The following is a 12,595-nucleotide window of genomic DNA, read 5'->3' as shown; positions in this document are numbered from 1 at the left end:
TAAAAGTATGATTAAAAGCAGAAAAATTAAGGTATTCTTCAGAATATTTGTGTAAGTGAAAGTATCCAAATGGATGATAAGGGGACAGGTTTTAGGACTACAGAGAAAAATGAGCTCAGGAAATTCAGATATGCTACCATCAAGAGCAAATGTGAATCCTTGTTGAAGTTCAAAATAATGACTCAGATTTCAAGAGTTTCTTTTTCTCTTTCACAAAAAGAAATGTAATCTCTTTATTGATTATTTGAACACACACCCCCACCTCCGCCCCACAATCACAATGAATTCAATCACCCATGAGTCCTTTCACTAGGTGCTATAATATGGTATAATACATTATACGTTTTCTCAGGCTGTAATTTGGTATTTAATGAAACCAAACAGATTGCCTTAGTGTTGCTATGGGAACATTTATCAGAAGGAAAGGGGCTGGCAGTAAGCTATCTGCTGCCAAATGGGAAAGAATTCATTAGCTCTAGAAGACTGGCAGTCCCAAGAATCTTTTAAATATAGACATTAAGGAAAAATATTCAACTGACAATTTGGTTACACAATCCTAAAATCTCTTTTAACACATAAAGGTGAGAGCTGTGCAGTTCCCACAATAGTTGATAAAGGGATTCTGAACAAATTCAACGACAGTTGCAGATTTCTGAAGAATCTAAGAAAGGGACAGATGGGAGTTGGTTTATAAGAGAAAACTCAATTGCTCCCAAAAGAACAGGGAGGCCAGTGTCTTCACCAGCACACCATAGTAGGAGTTGCTCTGAGGCAGGCAAGCTGATTTCTCTTTTCCCAGGCAGAAGTCTTTAAGTGATGTGGCTATACATGCATTCTGTAGGAAAATTCTATCTTTCCAGTCTGTGCTCCTTAAAAACAACAAAAACAACAATAAACAAACGAACAAAAAAAACCCTGACATATAGCAGGTAGCTAAACAACTGATTTCTATTCCTTTGATTTTTTTTTTTTTTTTGTAGAAAATAAATGGGACTCCCTCCTTAACTCCTGAAAATTAATTTTTGGCAATCAATCCACCCAAAGAGAAGCAGTCTTAGGCGCACAAGCATGCACACCACTATATATACAGTTTATAATATCTTGTACCTGGATTAAAATTTCTCACTAGCAAATCTGACTCTTCCTCTCCCTGTGAAAATTTCCACTTGGCTTCCCCTTCTTCCTTTTGCAGATGGGCACACCTTTGACACACCTTTTGTTAGCTAGTACTCATACCACTCCCTTCTGTACTCTCCCTGCATAACAGGGGCTGGAAGGCTAACAGCTACATTTCTCCCATTCTCCTGCCACGAAGGTTCTGGATAAGGCTTAAATTCTGCCAGTGAAGTGTACTCATGGGATGTGCAAAAGTGAAGGAAAGTCAAAGTGATCCTTACTTACCCTAGCACCTGACATGTTATGGACTGTAGGCTTTGGCAAATGCTTGTTCATGACAGCCAATTCCACATTTTACTACCAGGAGCCAACCTAGGGGCAGTGAGAAGTTATAGCTTTGTTGGGGTTTTCCTTATTTGTGAGGGGTGGCAATAATTTCCTGGACATTTGTTCATAGTATGCAGTATAAGGAACAACAAAAACAAACAAACAAAAAAAAACCACTGACACTCTCCCCCTTCTTACAATTTTGCAGGTACTTAATTATTTTAAATTCTTTTTTGGTATGAAATATCTCATATTTCCGATTCCTGCCCTGAATCTTTCTCAAAAAAAAAAAAAAAAAAAAAAAAACAAAAAACAAAAAACAAAAACTAGTAATTTGGATCTATCAAACTGTAGGATGTTTCTCAATCCACAAGTCAAGGTTGTGGGGTTTTCAGAGAGACTCACAAAAGCACAGAACAGAAGCATGTGTGAACCCTGAAACTGTTCGGTGAAGGTTTTAAAGAAGACACAACATTATTCTCTCATCCTTTCTTATCCCCACCCCTTCTGCAAGACTTAAAACAGACCTTCTGGAAAAGATGCATCTCTTCTTATTATCATCATGCTTCCTCTTCTTCTCTCCTACTAGTCCTTGAGCTTGTAAGACGCCTGCATTGTGGAAGCAGGGCATGGGGTGTTGGGATACCCATTGTGTTCTCCATTCTCCTCTCTTCCTTGTTCTGGTTTGTCTCTGGGTAAGTATACTATAACTTAAAGATTCTGGATGAATTTAGGAATGGAGATAGGTAAAGCAGATCTTGCATTGTTTTTAAGTCTACCTTAGGACATCAGGAAAGAATTCTCCACTTGGCTCAACCTAAGCACTTCTGCAGGCTATGCTGAGGATCAGAGCTAAAGGCTTAGCTAGTAGCTACTTATCTACTTATCATAATAAAGAGATTTCTCTCTAGTTCCCTGGTAAAAGCTCATAGGTACTGACCGTTGCTTTTTGTAATTCCCCTTCTGGTCCATCATTCTCTCTACCTAGAAATGTCCACTGAAACTCATTTTGACACAGGACAAAACACTGTCCAAATATTACAAAACTTACTTGTTACATCAACAAAATTTACCTAATCTCAGAATTACCATCCATAAACAGTCTTTTATGAGATAGTGGGCATTTAAAAATTGAAATAAAAGGAATGCATCAAGCTACATTACTGAGATATACTCAAATTGACATTAGTTTGATGGTGGTGATAACCAGACCACAGACACATAAAAATTTCTATATAACAGTAATAACAAAATGACTTTTATGTTAAATGGGACTCACCTCACCTGGTTAATTAAGAGAAAGGCAGATGGATGGTATTATGATAAAATGAGCAATGATAGAACACTGCAGACTTGATAAATTGGTGAAGTAAAATTTCAAGACTCAAATAGGTAGAAGCTGGAACACGTAGTCCATTTAGTAGATTAAAAAAATTAACTTGAATTTGCATGCATGTTCTGATTTATAAGTGTTTAAGGATGAGGCATATGCAAGAACCACTGTTGACAACTCAACAAAGTACTCTCAGGCAAAGAAATTCTTCTCCCTACAGGCAATCAAACACCAGCATGTTGTCTTCAACACTCAAGTTTCATCAGTTAGATTTTCCTTTCACCTTAACCAATTGTTACCTCAGCCTTCTTGAACTACACAATCCAATGGTGTCTCATAACCCATTTTCGTGCCAAAACAGTGGACATTCGGCTAGAGCAGTACAGTCCCCACCCAACAAAGATTTCCATTATGCAAAATTCAGTCTTGATACAGACATTCCATGTTTATTTCTGTTAGCCAATTCCTTTTGCTTCCTAAGGCTATTCTCCCCTAGACACTCTCCCTCCTCCAAAGAAGAGCTAAAAAAGAAAAGAAAAGAACATTTCCAGAATTTGGTTTCTCAGTGCCGAAGTCATATCTGCAAGTAGCATGCTATGTGGCACACCATGTGTCATGCCGTGCCACTATAAGTCTCCACTGGGCAGTTTATTTCCGTGGAGACTATCTTCTGTTATTTTGGATTTCCATATGGGCTCATATTCCCTTCTATTAAGCCAATCATCTAGAAGTACCTAACCCATCAATTAAAAGATGGATTAAAAGAAAAAAGATGGATAAAAAAGATCATACCTCTATGGATTCCTAAGCAACAATAATACAAACACATTTACCGACTGCTATTTACATTTTATATTTCCTTAGGGTACATTAATACATCTGAGAGCCTGTAACACTGTGTCCAAGCCAAAGCAGTATGACTTATTTGCTCTGTACTTTTGATTTTAATAAGACCTAGATTATTAGAGAACAATAAGACTATTTTAAAAACTGAAATAATAACACATGGCCAGTCTCTCACTTTTTCCTGTCTCTCCTTTTTAATTATACTTGCAATTGAACATTTTAACCTGAATTCAGGAGAAAATTAGGCAACGAATGATTTGCCTCAAGTCAAATCCCAAAATCCTATGTTTTCACCTGAATATGCCATTTAGTTTCATTAATTGAAGGAAGTGGCACAAATACTGAAGTATGTCTTTGTAGAAGGAAAAATTTGTTAGGCTCTATGAGTGGCCATGATAGCCTGAGAAGTCATGGTCTTTACTGGACAGTAGGGATAATGATTCGTACTATCTCTGTAGTGGGTCTTGGTTAAGGTAACTTAGGATCAAGTTGTTTCCGGATGCACATAGAACAACAAGTTTTTTGGGATACAGCTCAGCCACGGGGTTATAGGACAAAGTTTTATTCAGGTAGACAGCTATAGTATAAAACATCTAAAAAGGGCTTAGCAAATATGTAAATCATTTTTAATTGACTGAACAAGTATTTTACCAAGTGCCAAATATATTCTAGATGCTTTTCTAGACACTGAAAATAGAGCAATGAGAAAAATAAATATTACTGCTTTCTGCGAGTTTACATTCTAGTAAGACAGATAATTTTTTTAAAAAAAATGAGCTACAAAGTGTATCACTGGATGGTAAGTGCAACAGAAGAAAATAAAATAAGAGTGCGTGACAGCAAGTACCCGAGAAGCAGTGAGGGTCAGGAGAGAGGACCACTGCTTTCTATAATGTGGTGAGGGAAGTCCTCATTGAGGTTAAGATGACTTCTGAACAAAGACACAGGGGAGGTGAAGGTTGTACAGATATGTGAGTGATCAGCTCTCCAGCAAGTACAGAGCATGTGTGCGGAACAGAAAGGTGGCCAGGTGAGGCTGAAGTCAACGAAGGAGGGTGGAGGGAACAGGAGATGTAATGAAAGAGATATATGAACAGAAGTGGGGGGGAACTCAGTCTGTAAGGCCTTAATGATGAAGGCAAGCACTTGTCCTCTTCTGCAGCAGGAAGGGAAGCCACTTGAGGGATTGAGCAGAAGAGTTACATAATCCTACCTATGTTTTACCAGGATCACACTGACTGCTGGGTTGAGAATATGTGGCAAGAGAGAAGCTGGAGAACACTTACATGCAGGCCACTACAACAATTTGGCAAGGAAGCTCAGGCCTGGGCAGAGGCAGAAAGGATAAGATGTGTACAAATTCTGGGCACACTTTAAGGCAGAGCCATAAGGATTTTCAGAGACAATCCGTACAGGATATGAAAGACAGAGAGACACTAAATGTATAGTTGCTGTATACCATGAGAAAGGACAGTAGAAAGAGCAGATGTAAGAGGGACAGTCAGGAGGATGGTTCTGGACATGTTTAGACTTGAGATGCCGCTTACAGAGACAAATGGAGGGAATTAAGTAGTGAGAAATGGGAGCCCAGACCTAGAGGAAAGGACTGGGCCAGAGATGCAGTTAGCATCAGACTGAGGATGGTTTTGAAAGCAAGAGTACAAACGTGATGTCCAAAGAGAGTGCACATAAAGAGAAGCAGTTGGACGACTAAACCTTGGGATGTTCTAAGAGGAGGAAGAAGCACCAAGATGAAAAAGAAAAAGTGGCTAGGACATAAGGGAGAAATAGGAGTATGTGGAATCCTGAAAACCAAGTGAAGAAAGTACTGGAAGGAGGCGAGAGTGTCAACTTGCCAAGAAGTCCAATGAAAGAGGACTACAATTTGGATGATGGCAAAAAATATGCTCCAGAACTAGAAAACTGAATCTTATTTATAAGACCACAGATACTACTCTTTGGAAATTGATTTTTAGGAGCTACATCATCCTATCTGTATGTCTAGCAAGTAAAATCTTTTAATACTATATTAGATATTTACATCAAGTCTTCTATATTGCTACATCTGCTTTTACAGGTACAACGATCCACATCCACATCAAATCTACCACCTTAGCCTGATAAAGCAATGATAAACTCTGGGAACTAATTCTTGATAATTCTATCTTCCCTTTTACACTTATTTGCTGGGTGATTGATAATAAGCATTAAATGAAACAATGATAAAGCTACCCGGTAGACTTCAAGAGAACTGCAAACAAGAAACTGATATACTGACTCTTCCACAAGGATACTAACTACAATAAGGAGCTACAGATAAGTACCTAAACAATGATATCTAAACACAAGGGTCAACAGCCAGGCTTGCTGGTTCACGGAAGATGAAATGGAGTGTCTAGTATAGTATGGTAATCGTGTATAGGCAATTTAGGAAACTGAATATTTTATCCAAATCCAAATAGAGCTTTTGGGAGAAATTTATATTCATCCTTTCTATACAGATTCAGCACAGTGCCTAGAGAAGGTGCTCAATAAGCAGTAAAGAGGAGAATGAATGGCGTTCATGCCCAGAGCTACTACAAATGCGATTGGGCCCTACACTACTGCAGAGGGTGCTGTTCACTGGGCTGCCTCATCATGACTTGCATACCTGACCACATGGTAGCCCTAGGGAGTGTCAATCAGCTTCTGACTTTTATACTGAAGTTGAAAAACAATCATGGTAATGGCATGCATATGCTAACTAACCCTTGAGGTCAATATAAACTGAAAACAGGCTTACAAAGATGTGTCATGCAGGAAGAGTGAGTTACCAAATGCCTACATGTGGATTTGATGATTTTTACCTCGTTAAACGTGAATATCCTGTTTTTGGCATTTGCTTATAAAGAGAGCAGGGATTGATCATACAAATGCTACATACCAGAAACAAGAAATACCTTTTTTAATGCTGACTCTCATATGTGATGACTTTGCAACACTAAAGCAATCCATAAAAAGCACCTTTAAAAATTGCTGATCCAGAAACCATTTATTTACAAGCCATGTTTACAGGCCATGCTGGTGATTTCTATCCTTTAAAATTTGGGGAGTCATTGTTGATTCTGAATGACTAAAATGTTCATTTTACAGTGAGTGTCATGCAGCACGTTTTAAATTGAGGCAGTGTATTGTAAGGCAGCCCTAAAGTATTTGGCTCATTTCCCACATTTCTATCATTTTCCTTGTAAAATCTAGAATTTATTTTCTATCATCTTACCTGCATCGTCCTCATCACAGCCCAGTTAAGCCCAGTTAGTTAAGGGCCATAACGTAGGATACCACAAGATACTTTAAAGCCACAGACAAAAATGTAAGATTTCTGGATTACCAACTGAAATCACAAGAGAATAGTGACCTTAAAACAAATCACGCAAAATCTCTGTTATTTAAAGCCTCGAGACATTATTTTCCCCTTGATTATAAAAAACCACATAGAAAAACAGAAAAAAAAAAAAATCCTCCTACTTCTTACTGAAAATCGCCCAAGGAGATCAAAAGCCAGAACCCAGTGCAAAGTACCTGAGATGTTCAGCTTTAATCTCCTTGACCCTCAGGGCTATAATTCTTCCCAAGAGTTGTCAAGCCACATTCAGCCATGTAACAAACACAGAACATTAGACAGAATTTAAAAACAAAAGCAATAATTTTTTTTTATTTGCTAATTCAAATAATTAAATAGAAGCTAGCTAATTGGAAAGCAGCTAAAATCTGAGAAAGAGCAACAGGGGGTGAGGTGAGAGGTGTGAGAAAAATGAGAATTTTGTATTTGGCAAAAACGTCCACCATACTCAAATCAACCTCATACCTAGCAGCTCTGTCTCTGAACCATTTAAATTCATTTAAACTCTTATTTATTGAGCATCTACTAAATGCCAATACATTGGTACATTAATGACACTGACAAAAATTCCTATTCCCCAAGAGTTCACATTCTAGGCTAGTCAAACTTATTTGGGCAATTGATAAATTATTTTGGTATTTTGAAAAAATGTTAAAAATCAAGTGCCAACTGGAAAAAAGAATTAACTAGAGTCTACAGGAATTCTTAATTGTTTATCTCTTTTATTTACTGATCACATTTTTCAATACTCACTAAAGGACAGGTACATAAAGCAAAGTCCTTGGGTGGCTGTCAGGAGTTGACACTCCTGCTCTGCCATGTGTGTAATCTCCTTTCTGAGTCATTTTAAAATGATCAGTTTTTATCGTGGGGTGTGAATCAGGGTCATCTGTGAAGCTTTTGAAGTGTAGAGCTATATCCAGACTTACTGAATAAGAATATTCCACAACAGAGCTGAATACATGGATTCTTTAAAGCCTTACGGTTGGTTCTGATGTCAACTATAGAACAATCCTTTTAACAAACTCTTAGAAGGTTAACAGCATAGGCAAACACTGTGGGTAAAAGAATTTCCTGAGAAGTTCTACAACATGACAATAGTAATAATAATAATAATGATCACTCAAGCTTTGCACTTACTGTTTGTCTTGCATACTTCTAAATTATTTCCTGGTATACCTTCATTCAGCTCTTACAACAACCATTATTATTTCTATTCTACAGGAAATTGGAACACAGGGAGGCTGAGTAACTTGGGTAAGGTCCCAAAGCTCTGTAAGCAGCAGGATTGGGTTCTGAATCCTGGCATGATGACACTCAAGTGCCTGTGCTCAGTTGCCACTCTAGAGGAATTTATTCTAACCATTCATCGATTTACTAATTCACTTAGTAAGTGAATTAGGTATAGGTTTAAGGAAGACAGGCATGTCTCCATTTTTCTTCTGTAATACTTAGCACAAATATAAACAATTATAATAATTTGTGTGATACCCATCTCTGCTAGGATATAAGGATCACATGAAAATAAACATGTCTCTCATTGACCCTGGGACCCCCTATATTTAGCATAGTCCCTGATGCATGGCAGCACTCCATAAATATTTGTTGACCAAGTGACTGCATGAATGAATGACAGTCTATAGAAGGCTGATGTGCATTTTCCACTGGAGGAGTCACATTTGGACATAGACTTAACCCAGAATGTTAATAATGCCCTAGAGAGCAGTGGGTGACAGAAAGAGAGAGTAAAACCCAGCACATCCAGAAGACCACTCAATTCTCACAACTGGCCCAGAAGAAGGCAGCAGAGGTTTTAGCAATTATGTTTTGAAGGCAAAAACGCTTGACAAGAGTGTGCCTGGTAATTCATGCTATATTTCCCAAACTTGAACTTGGAGTCAGAAACCTGCATTCAAATCCCATTCCTGACACTCCTACCTGCGGCTTTCGGCAAGCTGCTTAACATCCTTGAGCTTCGGCTCTCTCATTTATAAAGAGAGATATATACTGATCTTGCCTTTTATTCACAGGCATATCCCAGACACTTAGAACAGTGCCTGCCATGGAGTTGGCACTAAATTTATTGTCCAATAGCAGTGCCATTGAACGCCTTAAAGAAACATGTATGAGAGTGCCTAGCATTGTGACTAACGCTCTGTTCATCACAGTTCCCTTGTGACTAAATGTCCCTAAAATGTTATTCCCACTTCCCTTTCCCTTTAAAATCTTTAAAGGGGCCATCTCCCTTCCACATTTCAACTTCTTTCTGAGCCATGTGACCCCTTCCACAGTGAATCTTAGGAAGTTTAGACCTACTTCCGTGAAATCAACTAGTTCACTAATGCAAAGGGGAATGGACTCAATCTCTAAATCAGGACAGACTCTAACTTACACCAAGAATTCATTTACTTTCTCATTCCCTTAAGGCATATTAAACGTATGTATCTAAGTTTCCTTCTTTGTAAAAACCATGGCATCACTTTAATACATTTCACAATGATCCTATAAAAAAGGTTTCCGAAATTGCACCACTGCTTCATTATCACCATTCAGATGAATAAAATCAACCCACTGCATAGTTACACATTAGATTTCTTCGTGCTAAGGCATCGTTACCTGGACATTTAAAATCAGCATCCCAAGATCTGTGATATTCCATACACACATGAGCTCCATACATCCACTTTCCCGCCAGACTCCTCTCTACCAACATGCCTGCCTCCTTAGTATAGGAGCAGAGCCATCCGGCCAGTGCAACATGGCTGAGACGTTGAGGATGGCTCCTGGGCCCTGACACTGGCTTTTCGAGATTGAAGAAACTGTGCTTTTCTTCATTGGGTGTTACTTTTTTACAGGGGGTGGTGGGGTGATGGTAGGTGTTATGTGGAAAACGTCCTATAGGCCCAGTTACATTGCTATGAGTAATACATGGATGTGTGGTGGGCAGAGTGTTTATTTAGCCTGTGGTAGGAGGGAGAAGGCAGTGCTTGGCAGTACAAGATTTTGCAAACCCGATGTGCTAAGGGAAAAAATCCAAATTTTAGCGGGCTTATTTTTTGCAACAGTAAAATGAAACACTAAGTGATTTCCACAGTTATATACAGCTTCAACAGTCTACATTTTTATCAACAGCTGAAAAACAACATTGTTATATTTACACCACACACTTATTCTTATGCACCAGGAAAGGCAGTGATGTCAGAACTTATAAAGATATAGCTACAGATAGAGATACAAATATAGATACAAATACAATTATAGATATACATATGAAGATGACAACCCTTTCTGAGTATAAGTTTTAAACAATTTGAAGAGGACTTTCATTCAACCTAATTTAACTTAATTTAATTAAGCTTTATTTTTATTTTTCAAAGTTATTTCTGATTAATATGCTAACTGAATATAATAATAATTACAACAACCACGTCAATGCTAGTAATAAGATAGCATTTATTGATGTGATAGCATTATAAAAACCCAGGGAGTTATCCATTAGTATCATTCTTACTTCAGAGAAAGAAAATCTTATCTGTAACACAAGGTGCAGAGGCTTTAAGCCATTTAAGTAACAAAATGGGCAGATCCAGAATTTGTACCTAGACCAGTCCCACCCCAAAGTCCCAGCTGTAAAACATATTCCAAACATAATACTCTAGAATATTATAAATAACTGTAACAATAATTTCTTAGGGTAGAAGTGAAATGAAATAGGGAAATTATGCTTATGTAGCAGTTAAGGCCGCTGACTTCTACCTCCAGTTCATCTGTGAACTAGCTGAATGTCCCTGTAATGGAACAAACCTTTCTGAGCCTCAGTATTTTTTGTTTTTGTTTTTGTTTTTTTTTTTCCAAGGCTGAGGGAGAAGTTTACCTGAGCTGGTATTTCTCAACTCTGTTTCTTTATGGTCTTTGGTCACAGGGAAGGTAGGCAATTATCATTTTGTTAACCAGGGCCTCTCTGTTGTATATTTTAAGTTTTGGATCATAGTTCATTATTAAAAGACTTGGGTTGTTAATAAATAGTTTGGAAATCACTGAATTGAGTGATCTCTAAGCTTGTTGTTGTTGTTATATTCATGAGAGACACACAGAGGCAGAGACATAGGCAGAGGGAGAAGCAGGCTCCCTGTAGGTAGCCTGAGGTGGGACTCGATCCCAGGACCCGGGGATCACAACCTTAGCCAAAGGCAGACACTCAACCACTGAGCAACCCAGGTGATCCAAAGGATCTCTAAATTTTTAAGCTCATTTGATATTTTATAGCTCTAGTAAATACTTATTATGTTTTCATTAACAAGGCTGGCTTCTTGCAGCATGACTTGTTTAATATTAACTCTTAAAACATGAACCAGAAAGATTTCTTTTCAAGAAAGTGAAGTAACCAAACTAGCTGATGGATTAACTTTTTCCATTAAGATACCGCAAAATTAGTTAGGGTTGGGGACTGAGTCACAGAAGAGTCAAGTGTTTAGGTGTCTTCTATTTTCTAAAAATAAACTTAAATATCCTTTGGTATTTATGCATTGTTGTACTCTGGCTTAAATCTTTTCTAAAGCATTTTCTTGAATTAAGTACAGCATTTCCTTTCAACAACATGTGAAAACCACAGGTATTAATTATAAGAATGACTTTTAGGACTAGAGGAACAGAAAGAATGTGTGCTCAAATCTAAATCTGAGATTAAACATAATTTGAAGTATGTAAGAGAAGCCAGTGGGCACCAGCTAAGGTCTCCTTCTTTATCTAGAATAATATAAACAGACATGCATTCTAAGTATGGGTAAGATGAGATCCTCAGCTGGCCAAGAAGAATAGTGAGGTGGGAGGAGGGGACATCTCCTGCAGTCACATTACAATAGCTGGCAATCACATAACATCACAGTGCCAGACAATGCTTTAGGAGCTTTGAGGGTATTAATCACTTAATCACCACAACAATTCTTTGATCCTAACACTGAAGCACAGAGAGTGTAAGTAGCCTGAAGGGGCACAGTGCTGAGAGACCGAAGGATTGGGAGGTGACAGAGCTGGCATTTGAATCAGGCACCCTGTGGCTTGCGAAAGGGTGTTATTTGTGAAATTGGAGTGGAGGGCTAGGGTAAGAGTCAAAGCCCTGAAAAACACTGGAAGACATGAAAAAGATCTAAGAAATCCATAATGGTGGAAGAAAAAAATATGGGAATGCCCTGGAAGAGAAGATTAAAACACAGCCTGAAGACAGGAATAAAGAATTCTAGAAGAAGCTGGCCTGAGACTACTTGTTTTTGAAGCTGTATAAATCAGCAGGGGCCTACAGAGGACAAAAGCCTTCCTTCAGAGTAGTAATGGGAGCCTTCAAGGTGATAGCTGAAATGGGGATGTAGGAGCCAGTCTGTGGTAGACTCCTGGGAAACGGTAACAACCAATTTTCAGTGAATAAAAGAAGTGATGTCCAGGTAATTCTTGCACCTTGCTGTCTGGCTCATTTTCTCAAGAGAAAACTGACACACAGTGGGTGAGTCAAGTGGCTCCAAGGTTATCCCAGCTGATTAGGGAGCAGTGCACCACACTTCCCACTATACTGCTTGCATTGTTTTTATCTGTGATGT

The 12,595-nt window shown here is 38.3% G+C and overlaps 1 protein-coding gene across 10 annotated transcripts in view; it reads right to left on the bottom strand.

The window, feature by feature from the left end:
• The window catches only part of PPP3CA (protein phosphatase 3 catalytic subunit alpha), a 309,334-nt gene that overhangs the window by 126,208 nt on the left and 170,531 nt on the right, over window positions 1–12,595 (bottom strand). For 2 of the 10 annotated variants that reach the window (XM_025983831.2, XM_072755570.1), the window contains exon 1: window positions 9,621–9,848. The exons of the other annotated variants lie outside the window; for them this stretch is intronic. In XM_025983831.2, coding sequence (XP_025839616.1) covers window positions 9,621–9,717 — 97 coding nt within the window. In that variant the 5' untranslated portion in view covers window positions 9,718–9,848. Of the gene's footprint in view, window positions 1–9,620; window positions 9,849–12,595 lie in introns of those variants that run through there. 10 annotated transcript variants of the gene reach the window in all.

Source organism: Vulpes vulpes, chromosome 4, assembly GCF_048418805.1.
Source record: "Vulpes vulpes isolate BD-2025 chromosome 4, VulVul3, whole genome shotgun sequence".
Taxonomy (NCBI): Eukaryota; Metazoa; Chordata; class Mammalia; order Carnivora; family Canidae; genus Vulpes; species Vulpes vulpes.
Note: the sequence above shows the minus strand (reverse complement) of the source record. Positions and strands in the feature narration are given on the sequence as shown.